This window comes from Pseudonaja textilis, chromosome 3 (genome assembly GCF_049901715.1).
Source record: "Pseudonaja textilis isolate UNSWEBS1 chromosome 3, rPseTex1.2, whole genome shotgun sequence".
In the NCBI taxonomy this organism is placed as follows: Eukaryota; Metazoa; Chordata; class Lepidosauria; order Squamata; family Elapidae; genus Pseudonaja; species Pseudonaja textilis.
Window position 1 is genome coordinate 116,105,846 of NC_141992.1, and position 12,324 is coordinate 116,118,169.

General features: G+C 41.9%; 1 protein-coding gene across 2 annotated transcripts in view; it reads right to left on the reverse strand.

Moving 5' to 3' along the window:
- The window catches only part of TMEFF1 (transmembrane protein with EGF like and two follistatin like domains 1), a 132,023-nt gene that overhangs the window by 38,737 nt on the left and 80,962 nt on the right, over positions 1 to 12,324 (reverse strand). For both annotated transcript variants that reach the window (XM_026700907.2, XM_087930687.1), the window contains one exon: positions 10,308 to 10,334. In XM_026700907.2, the coding sequence (XP_026556692.1) occupies positions 10,308 to 10,334 (27 nt within the window). The remainder of the gene's footprint in view (positions 1 to 10,307; positions 10,335 to 12,324) is intronic.

Below are 12,324 nucleotides of genomic sequence, written 5' to 3' on the forward strand. Positions count from 1 at the left end.
CCCACAACATACGTCCAGGGCAGGAGGTTTGGGTTAAGAGATTGGAGACGGGGAAACATTGTCTCCCAAATGGAAGGGCCCCTATACTGTAGTCATGTGTTCTCCCCTTGCTGTTAAGGTAGCGGAGATTAAATCATGGGTTCATTGGTCTCAGGTTAAATTAGCCGCGCCCTGCCTGTTGGAAAGTGGATCTCAACCTGACTTTCCACTCAGGTTGACCTTTAAAGGTGAAGAGGACTCTCTCCCCTGGTGGTGACACTCCGGAAGCTGTCCCTCTCTACCCACGGGAGCCGAAGAGGAACTGCCCTCCCCTAGTGGTGACACTCCGGGCTGTCCCTCTACCTACGGGAGGCGAGACCACCAAATCCCACTACTTCTAGTTCGGAGGGTCTTCCTGGCGGCTTAGGTCTCGCGCGCCAGGCTTCCCTAATAAGTTGGGAAAAGGAGAGGAGAGAAACAGTAGGATATGGAGCCTAGTCAAAGGCTAAGGGAAACTGCTTGCATCTGAAGGGGTCTTATGCCATCTGTCTGGGTTGTAACCATATTACTGGTATTAAGTGTGGTGATTAATTCATTGTATCTTTACTCAACGCTGATAAAGGGAAGACCAACCCAGGATGATCCTTTACCCTAGAGATAGAGCAGTTGGAGGAATGGTATTCCCTGAACCTTTTATGATGACCCTCCCCAATTATAAACCCCAGGAAAGCGGAACAATGCATTGATTGCTTCCTGGTTCGTAATACTGGGAGACACTTTACATATACCAATACTAGGCCTCCAGGTTGCCATATCACAAGTCTCCACAATGTGAGTACCAAGGGCGTGATATTGGCAATGTGTACAAAATGAAACAATAAGATGTTACTTTCTCCGTTCCCCATGGGTCCCTGTCCGCCACAATCGGCACTCCGTACCCTGAACTCCCTCCATGAAGATCAAGTGTAACATCCATGTGGAATGTAAGGATGGAAAGGGGGGGTCTTAACTACAGGGTAGGAAAGCCCACAATGTGCACAGAACTTCACCTGCCATGATGTAAACATACCACATGGTCTCCTCCGACCTCTTGTAATGGCACTAACTGTACAGGGGTAATGAGGGTTGAGATATTTGTCAATCGTTGTCAGGGAAGCAGGGCCTGGTTTGTTATGTAAATGACAAAGCAGTGCCTACCCCATTTTGGAAGAATCTAAGGAATATCAAGCCCAGCCATCATTGTATTTGTAGGGATCCTGGTTGGGGCTTGTGTCATCTGCCATGTGTGATACCTCTTTTTATACGTGCTGTTTCAAGTTCTGTCTCGTTGTTAATTGAAAAGACAACTACTGAAAAGGTAATGGCTCTTATGGTAAAGGACCTGTCGGTGTTTATGAGGAACTCTTTCCCCTATGTCCTCTTTACAGGGAATATGAAACTACACATTAATCTTTCGATTTAGGTGAAGTTTCAAAGGGGGAATGAAGAAGGACCAGAGAAGGAATATATTTTATATAAGTTAGCTAGCTCCTGAGCATATTATAACTCTCTGATCTATAGGTCATGGGGACAGAGGGCAACTCTGTCTGTGTTACGCTAAAGAATTAGGAAATCTATTTAGAGGAAGTAACAATGTATTTAAAGTTGAAAACAAGGAAGCTGCAATCAAGGAAGGTCTGTAAGAAGCATTTTTGTAAGTGTAAGATAATGGTAAAAATAGCATATACTTACAGACATCCTGTCTTCTCTACCACATCCTCTTTCTTATGTTTTGTTCCCAGTACAAAATATGTTTTTAGGTATTTTGTAAGCATAAAATCCATATTTGGTAAATAGGGCATAGATGAACGCCCAGGCTTGGGCTGAAATCATCATAAGGTATAAAAGAACTAACCCCAGCATGTAATGGGGGTTCAGAATTTGTCATGTTAATGCTCTGAACGCTTTGCGCAAATAAACCTGAATTCTTCCACCTCTCGTGGTCTCTTGTTCTGTGTTGAAACCGAGACTGCTGCAACATTATGAGACTAAGGAGTTTTCATCATATATTTTGACTGTGTTCAGGGACACGTTCTGCTACTCTTCTGTTATCTGTCCTACATAGCGACTGATTACAGACTTTATAATGTAATGTTTAGATGACTCCCTCTTTTGGTTTACTAAGATATTTTGAAGGCTTTTAGTCAGCTTGTGTGCTACAGTTATTCAGTCTGCTTATAATAGTCTGTTGATTGTTTCTGAAATATATTTGATGTGTGGTAGTGTTAATCTTTTCATAGCTTGCTTTGGTTGTGTTGTAAAGGGTCATGTCTCAGTACTTGTTGATATAAATGTGTGGGTATTCATTTGTTGGAAGCTGTTGCACAGGCCTCTCCATCCATCTCCTTGGTTCTAGTTCTTTGCATAGTTTTTAAATTTTCAATTCTTTTTCTCTTTATCTTTTTATGGATTGTAAGTCACCTAATCACCTTGTTGGGAAAATCGGCAGCATATAAATTTAATAAATAAATAGGCAGTCTGTTTCCTTTTTCAGGCTTCTGGGTTGCTACAGTATGTTTGTACTCATTTAAGTAATGTTCTTACAGATTGAGGAAGGCTATATCGTTACTTTAGTAATGGAACACTTAGTAAATGGGAGTTGTTGTTTTTTATGCATTTAATTTGCCATTGTTTCCTTTGCTGATGTGTGTTATTGTTGTTGCCTTTTTCTTCCCTTGTGAATGTTATTCCTCTAAAGATGTTATTGTTTGTTTCATATGTCTTCTCTATTGTTCCTTTTTTATGACAAAGTTGTGATCTATGTGCTAGATCCATACACACATGATTATGTATGAGAATGCTATATTTTTTAAGCATTGCCTTATGGTCTGCTATTAGTCCTAAGAGTGTTGATCCCATGGGTATTCCTCTGATTGGTTTGTATATTTGTCCTACATCTAAATCCAAGCTAAATCCAAAAACACAAGGGAATTCTTGGAAGCTGATGGCAACAAATCAGCCATCAATGAAGATAAACCACATTTATAAACTATAAAAAAAGCTAAGAAGGAAACAAGAACACACATCCTCTCTATCAGCTGACACCCAGATAAGCAGGGATCAACACTGGACAACCAAGCAGAAAGCAATACCCTAATCAAAGAACTATCAAGGAGAAAACTACACCCCCACCAAAACTGGCTGGGTAACCAGGATATACACTGCTCAAAAAAATGAAGGGAACACAAAAAAAAGACATCCTAGATCTGAATGAATGAAATATTCTTATTAAATACTTTGTTCATTACATAGTTGAATGTGCTGACAACAAAATCACACAAAAATTATCAATGGAAATCAAATTTAGCAACCCATGGAGGTCTGGGTTTGGAGTTACACTCAAAAATTAAAGTGGAAAAAAACACTACAGGCTGATCCAACTTTAATGTAATGTCCTTAAAACAAGTCAAAATGAGGCTCAATAGTGTGTGTGGCCTCCACGTACCTGTATGACCTCCCTACAATGCCTGGGCATGCTCCTGATGAGGTGGCAGATGGTCTCCTGAGGGATCTCCTCCCACACTTGGACTAAAGCATCCCCCAACTCCTGGACAGTCTGTGGTGCAGTGTGGCATTGGTGGATGGAGCGAGACATGATGTCCCAGATGTGCTCAATTGGATTCAGGCCCGGGCAATGGGCAGGCCAGTCCATAGCATCAATGCCTTCATCTTGCAGGAACTGCTGACACACTCCAGCCACATGAGGTTTAGTATTGTCATGCATTAGGAGGAACCAAGGGCCAACCGCACCAGCATATGGTCTCACAAGGGGTCTGAGGATCTCATCTCGGTACTTAATGGCAGTCAGGCTACGTCTGGCGAGCACATGGAGGGCTGTGCGGCCCCATAAAAAAATGCCACCCCACACCATTACTGACCCACTGCCAAACCGGTCATGCTGGAGGATGTTGCAGGCAGAACGTTCTCCACAGCGTCTCCAGACCCTGTCATGTCTGTCACGTGCTCAGTGTGAACCTGCTTTCATCTGTGAAGAGCACAGGGCTCCAGTGGCGAATTTGCCAATCCTGGTGTTCTCTGGCAAATGCCAAACGTCCTGCATGGTGTTGGGCTGTAAGCACAACCCCCACCTGTGGACGTCGGGCCCTCATACCACCCTCATGGAGTCTGTTTCTGACCATTTGAGCAGCCACATGCACATTTGTGGCCCGCTGGAGGTCATTTTCCAGGGCTCTGGTAGCGGTCCTGATGCTGGGTTGCTGTCCTCCTACGGCCTCTTCCATGTCTCCTGATGTACTGGCCTGTCTCTTGGTAGCGCCTCCATGCTCTGGACACTGCGCTGACAGACACAGCAAACCTTCTTGCCACAGCTCGCATTGATGTGTCGTCCTGGATGAGCTGCACTACCTGAGCCACTTGTGTGGGTTGCAGACTCAGTCTCATGCTACCACAAGAGTGAAAGCACCGCCAGCATTCAAAAGTGACCAAACCATCAGCCAGAAAGCATAGGAACTGAGAAGTGGTCTGTGGTCACCACCTGCAGAACCACTCCTTTATTGGGGATGTCTTGTTAACTGCCTATGCTTTCCACCTGTTGTCTATTCCATTTGCACTACAGCATGTGAAATTGATTGTCAATCAGTGTTGCTACCTAAGTGGACAGTTTGATTTCACAGAAGTGTGATTGACTTGGACTTGCATTGTGTTGTTTAAGTGTTCCCTTTATTTTTTTGAGCAGTGTATAAATAGGGAGCAAAACCAAACTCACTAGCACTGATATCACCTAGCTGGGTAATGAAACATGTACAAGCAAATATCCACTCTCAGACAGCATCAACTACTCTACAAAACAAATTATTTTAATAATAATTAACATGACTATATGTATTGCAAGCATAACATTTCACCAGCTCAAAAGCTTAGACTGATCAATTACCATCTGTCCTGAATTAAATCTGGGATAGTTCTAAGTATCTACCATGTTTCTCCAACAATACAGCCTCCACCAATAGGAAGGTCCAGCATGATTTCTAGGCATGAGGTGAAATTAAGCCCCGCCCCCCAAATTTAGGCCTATTTAAACCATGCATTTCCCCACCATTTCTCACATCATTCGTTAGAACTACATGAGGTGAAGAGAAATGGGGGGAAGGGAAGGGTGGAAGAAAACTTGCCTTTAGGAGCACCATGAAGGTAGCCTAGGCTAGAATACCCTGACCTACTACCGATAGAACATCAGCCGATAGAAGCTCCCCAAAGGCAGAGTGACCAGCTGCTTCTATCGGCCGGTAGAAGCGGCTGCCAACTCTGCCTTTGGGGAGCTTCCATCGGCCAATAGAAATGGCCTCGTAAGCATTAGTTTTCTTTGAATCTACCAGCGGGGCAGGAGAGAAAGCACACCCGTATCTGTGTCTGGATGAAAATTGTGAGATTGTGACAGAGGGAATGGGAGAAAACCCCTTAGCCCCAATGTATTCTTGTTTTGCTTTCTTGCCCATTCTCTAATCAATCTCTCCAGGGCAGCTTTTAGCCTAAAATCGCCCAGGTCTCCCTCAGCTAAAAGAGAGTGGAGGTCTCCAAAGACCATCCCAAACCTCCGCCATTTGAGAGGAAAAAACTCATTGCTTCTCAAAGTTAGACCCACAAGTTTTTCAAAAGTTCTTCTGAACGCCTCCGACGTCCAATGAAATCAAGAAATGTCTCGTGATTGAACTCAATCAAAAAAAAAAAAAGAACCTGCACCTCGTCGCCAAGTCCCTGGTTTTACGGCTCCTCTCTCGTCCCAAATTATGCCGAATTATGCCGAAACAAGGGATTCCGAGGATAGCGTTGGTTAATTGGTTAATGACAGGTGCTCTTTCAGGTGCTCAGAGAGAGAGAGAGAAAAGGAGGCGTCCTTTCACACTCACCCCGCTTCCCCGCCGCATTTCTATGAGGACCGCTCCCGCATCTCCTTTCAGGAGCCGGCCCAATCTCCCTTCTAAGGTTAGCCGAGCTCTGCTGCCTCCTCTTCCCTCCCTGGCGCCCCCCCCGCTCCCCAAACCAGCGGCGGCAGCAGGTAAAGGGAGGTCGGCTGCCCTGGGACTTTGGCGGGGTGCCCGGAAAAGGTCTGGACTGGGGAGGGGAGGGCGGCAGTGGGAACCCTGCAAATGCTGAGACCTTCCCTCGCCAGAAGGCCTTGGCTGACCTGGTGCAGGGATGAGGGCTAGTAGGGGTGGTGTGTGTGTGTGTGTGTGTGTGTGTGTGTGTGTGTGTGTGAGAGAGAGAGAGAGAGAGAGAGAGAGAGAGAGAGAGAGAGAGACTCAGCTTGCTTCCCTTCTGCTAAGAAAAGTTTGCAGCCACTCTCCCATGCGCACTCCCCTCGCCATGAAGCCGTTTCTATTGGCCGCTGGAAGCGGCTGGTGACTCTGCCTTTTGGGAGCTTCCATCGGCCGATAGAAACGGCCTCGAGGAGAGTGTGCTCCTCTCAGGAGCACCCTGTGTGCAGCCACGCCTCACCCCAAAGCGGCTGGTGACTCTGCCTTTGGGGAGCTTCCATCGGCTGATAGAAATGGCCTCCAGGAGAGTGTCCGTGGGGTGCTCCTCTCAGGAGCGCCCTGTGCGCAGCCACGCCTCACCCCAAAGCGGCTGGTGACTCTGCCTTTGGGGAGCTTCCATCGGCTGATAGAAACAGCTTCGTGGTGAGGTGAGTGCGCATGGGTGCTTGCCCCGAGACCGCTTCTACCGGCCTATAGAAGCGGCTGGTGACTCTACCTTTGGGGAACTTCCAGTGGCAGCCTCATGGAGAGGTGAGTGCGCATGGGGCACTCTAGGTGGAGGTGTGCGTGGGGGAAGAAATTAAGTCACACCCGAAAAGATGTCCTAGCCGTTTTTTCGGGGCTCAAAAAAAAAATAAGACCCAGCCTTATTTTATGAGAAACACGGTAATTTAAAATTTATTTAGGTAAATAGACACACACTATGGTTAGCATTACATAACAAGAATAAAGAATTAAACTGCCAGCAATGAACCATTACTCTACTTAAGAAACATAGAATAGGAATGCTGAATCACATCCCAGCTATTTGTTCCACTAACTCTTGGTTGCCTGATCATATATGTTTCTTAGGTGTCTGCTGAAAGATGGAAAAAAGACAAGATGAGTGGAAAATACAGTCTGAAAGAAGCTATGTTGACATTATTTTACAAAGCTGTGTGTCTGCGGGAGACTGATTCATATGTAATATGTTATGCTGGTAAATCTAAACTGAATGTGAACCTCATTTTATTTGTTATTTAGTATTACCAGATCAGTTTAACACACACACCCCGCATCTGTGATTCTAATTTTGTCTCATCTTTGGGCTATGATTTAAGCAGGCTCACCTTGCTGTTTCACATAGTGTCATGCCCTTGTCGAAGTCTGAATCTGAGGAGGAAGATGAACAGCTGACAGGGAGTGGAAATGTGGCTCCGTGGCAGTGGAGGAAACTGGGGAAGGGCAAAGTCCGGCTGGGCAGAGCAGGGGAGAGACAAGGGAGAGGGAGTTCAGAGGAAGACCCAGGCCCACCCCCTCTTCATCCGAGGGCATGCATGGAGGAATGGAAAAGAGAGCAACATGGGTTGAGTGGCTTACAGGGGGGGAAAGGGCCCTGATTCATTAGCCACACCTGGGAAGATAGTTTAAAAGAGATGCATGCCAAGTGTGGCATCTGCTGGGAACAACATGAGTTCATCTTGTGTTGACTTTGGTTATCTGTGTTCCTGGCATCCTCCCAACTGTGTTGAATTATGAATTCCTTCTCCTGACCTGCCTGTCTGGAATTCCTTCTCCTGACCTGCCGGACTAATTACCTCATCTTGCCTTGATTGGACTTATAGTAACAGTTTTTGTTGACCACATTTTGGACTTGATTCTCTGCAGCCAAAGGCTGTTCCTGGGAGAGTTTTTCTCCAGCCAGAAGGTAACTAGGACATTGGGAGCAAAGTTGGAGCTAATAAAGAGACTCCTACTGATTATCTAACTGTGTTGCCTTTGTGCATGCCCCGGGTCATCACACATAGCACAAAACACAGAAGAGTGAAGAGAATTAGGATTGGACATCATTACACAGAATGCTTCCCATCACCACCACTAACCATTTCAAGTACTGCTAGTGAGAACAAGACTTGGGTCAAATCTGTGGGTTGCTTCTCTCCTCCACTAGCCATTTCAATACTACTAGTGAGAACAACACTTGGGTCAAATCTGTGGGTTGCTTTTTTTCCTTCTCCTTCTATATGGCTGGGAAAATAATTTAGACTACTTTTATAGATTAGAATAAAGGCAGCAGAATGTAAAGTTCATTGCAAGCTTATATGAACTTAATTCTTCCCCGGGATTTTTTTTTTTTTTTAATAAAAGGAAGCTCTGCTGAAGTCCTTAACTCACTTACCCAGGAATTGCAGAAAGTGTTAAACCTTCATTCAGATATATTCAGACATCTACATTTTGCCCTAAACAATGATTTACTGTTATAAATAATGTAGCCAGAATGCTTCTCTATACCCTGTACAGCCAAATTATCAAAAACTAGAATAATCTATGAACTTTTTGGCCTTTTAACCATCCAGGCACAAAAAGGTTCTTACATCCATAAAACTAATTTCAGTCCTTCGCAGCTTTTCAGATGTAAGAGACCTCTAGCCTTGTCATTTCTAGCCAACAAGGGTTTTGGCTACAGTGATGTTGTTCAACATATCTAGAAATTTCCAGGTGAGGAAGGTTCAAAATAATTCACCTATTTTTATGGTGTTGTCACTTTACTATCTATATTCTGACAGCATCGTCAATAAAAGAAAAAAAGCTGACTGTAAATTAAAATAACAATAACAAAGCAAAAGATTGGGAACATTTTGCTTTATTTTATGCAATCTATTTTACATAAAAATATAATGAAAAACACTCCTTCCCTAGATCATGGGTGTCAAACTCTCAACGACATATCGTCACATAACGTATCACAACTTTTTCCCCCTTTGCTAAATTGGGGGTGGGCATGGCCAGTGCATAACACATGTGGCCCGCGGGCTGCAAGTTTGACATCCCTGTCCTAGATTATCTATATTGCTGTTGTCCTACAATCCTTCACTTATGTAGCTGGATTTGTTCAACACAAAATCCATTAAGTTCACTGAGTTTTAATGTCAGAGAAGAACGTGGGTTTTTTTGACCAAATGTAAGTTTGGTTTTCAAATAACTAAGGGAATATTAAATATTCCAAGATAAAAGGCACACAGTATACAAATATGTATATAGTTAAGCATTCAACTCTTTCAAGGAGCTTTCCCCTTTGAAATCAAAGTCCAGCTGACTTTGATTTCAACTCCATCACTCCAGGAAGAGTGGTTGGAAAGGAACCAGAGTTGGGAAATAATGGTTTAGTAATTTGGAATATTTGTTGATTTTGCATAAGTTTTCCACAATAGGCAAATGTATTTTCCAGCCCTACCACCCGAGCGCTGTTTGAAATGAGGATGCTAGAGCTCAAATTTCTACTAAATTTCAGGCTCTCTTTGAATGTTCCACCCCCCCAAAAAATATTCACCAGCCAAACAAAGTATAAATCCTGCCTATGCTATTTTGAAGTTAATGCATTACCAAGTTAACTTATACCACATATTGATTTATTACCCCGTTTGAATACTTTCTATCACAATACTCTAGTAGTCTGTAACATGCACCAAGACAACAACAATATAATAAATCTAAAGCAAGTTTCTAGCAAAAACTTTCACTCAAAGTTTATATGGAAACATAAAGACTGTTATCCAAATCAAACTATGCAATTATCTCTAATTCTGAAACGTTCAGTTGAACTCTCTTAGTGTTACTCCCCTCAGTCCCTCTGACAGGTTTAGAAACTGGATTTTTTTTTTAACATGTGCCCATAGACTGAATTTACTTATTAATAAATATATTTACTTACTTACTCACTTAAAGGTGCATATCTGTTGGATTTCTTGAAGAGCTTTCTACGCTCAGACAACACTAAGAGCCCAACAATTCAACCCTGAGCTATACATGTATATTCTCTACTATTAAAGTCCGTCTTTGTCAAATATCAAAGGGCCCACTTAAAATATGTTAACTCTTATAATTTTAACCAGAATGCTTTAAGCATGCATTTAATCCCTTATTTAAAAGTGCTCTCTTTTAATCATTCTTTCCAAGGTAAGTGAGGGGTTTTTAGAAAAAAGAGATTCTAGGAAATTTGTGCAAAAGAAAATAAACTTATATTGATGCCAATAAACACTCAAACATTTCAAACTAGATTTCAGCATTCAAATGGAAAAAAGAATCAATACTTACCTCCTTCTCCTGATCCAGAGCCATTATCTGGAGACAGAGATAGAGACAGACAGACACAGAGAGAGTGAGAGAGACTATTATTCAGGATGGCACTTTTTCCTTTTTATTGTACATTTAGAAATGTATTCTAGAGAAAACAGAATTGCATATAGACAAAGAACTCTTCATTTTTTTTCCAAACTCAGAAGTCACCTTCAGTTGTAACTAGCACTATACTTTTGTATTTACAATATACATTCATTTCTCTCTCTACCTTATTTAAAAGGTGGAGTCAGGGGGGCGGAATGGGGGGAACTGATAATGAAACACATCTTGGCATGATTTACCAAAAGAAGAGCCTATAAGCTGTTGTAGGAGTAAAACATGTGAAGGATGGAAAGTGCAGACTGTAATTAAGCGTTCTTAAGGCTCAGTTCTTATTTCCTTTCAACTCTTTTACAATAATATAACTGGCTAATTAAAAACACTAAATTATAGACGTGATCTGTGTAATTGAATGTGTTATATACTATTTGATCATAGCATTATGATTGTTTTAATTATTTTTGTCTGATTTATAGTGATTTTTAAATATTGTTTTTGTTCTTAGCTGCCCAGAATTCATATATAAGGGCAGCCATGTGATTTTTCTAAATACATAAAATAAAGCAAAAATTAACACATTAACAAGTTACTTCATAGGAATTCCACAGATGTTTACCTCTGCACTCTTCCAAAAAGCAGGCACTCAACAACTTCAACAACTTCCTACCATTTCATAGCCTGCCAATGCCACAGTTCAGAGGCTTATTCAACAGATGTAGCATCAAATGTACAGAGGAATCGGAGGCTCAACAGGACATATGATGCTGGAGGTCAGAGCAGTTCTGACTTAGTCCAGATGAACCAGGACCAACCCTTCCCTTCCAGCAACCAAAATCTTTGGCAGAGCTTTCTCTTAACCATTCGTTCCCATTTGATTAGATTTTAGCCCCTTACAAAAATGAGCATTCGGATGTGTATGTGAGAAATTCCAATAGAAGATTGATTTTCACGGTGAAAAGAATAAAAAAACTCGTTTTTGACTTAGCTTCAACTCAAAAGGGAGAAATGGAGCAGCATAATAGAGACAGAACAACTTTGAAATCAGTTCCCTCCTGTAAAATACTGTGGTACCAAACCATAGATATAATGGGGACAAGACTAATAGATACTGTAGTATGTATCCAATGGAATAAATATAATGTCCTCAGATAAATATATCCTTCAAAAAACAGCTCTGTCAGTGGTGAACAATTTTTTTCTCCCATAACAAAAAGGAGGAGAGAAAGAAATACTAACTAGCTAGCCAAATGACTGCAATTTATTTCCTGAAACTTTTATAAACCCAGCAGTGACTTAATGGAAGTTGTCCAGAGAACTGTTCTCATTTTATTTTTTCCTTCTTTCCATTTATACCTTGATCCTTCCCCCTTTAGAATTTTTCTGCCATTGTAAATAATACCTTCTAGAAATACTCTACCCTGCATTTAGTGTTATGGAAATGAAAATGAGGCAGCTACTTGCAAAAAGCACAAGAGAGAAGTATAACAGTGATCTATTAATGAAGTAAGAAACACAAAAAAATCTCCACATCTGAAGGAAAGGTAGTTCATATCAAATAACTTAATTAAGCTGCATACAATGACAATAAATCACCCAACACCATTGCCCAAACTACTTTTATTGTCAAAATTACTGTACAAATTGTTTCTGGAATATTATGATTTAAACTGAGCTATTCAATGAAGATTTGTCGGTGCAACTCAGGCATTGAAGTAATGGAAATGGCATAGACTTTCCTCGTCTCCTTTTATTTCTTCAAACAATTACCTAAAATGGAAGCTTATAAGTGGAGGAGATAGGAGACCTTTAACAAGTACTGCAGATAAATCCTCCAGAGCAAATGTATCACAGAAAATGTTCTTATATTTTAAACTTGATTACCTTAATGTGAATCAATTCCAGTTTTCTTTTGAAAATCAATGAAAACAATTTA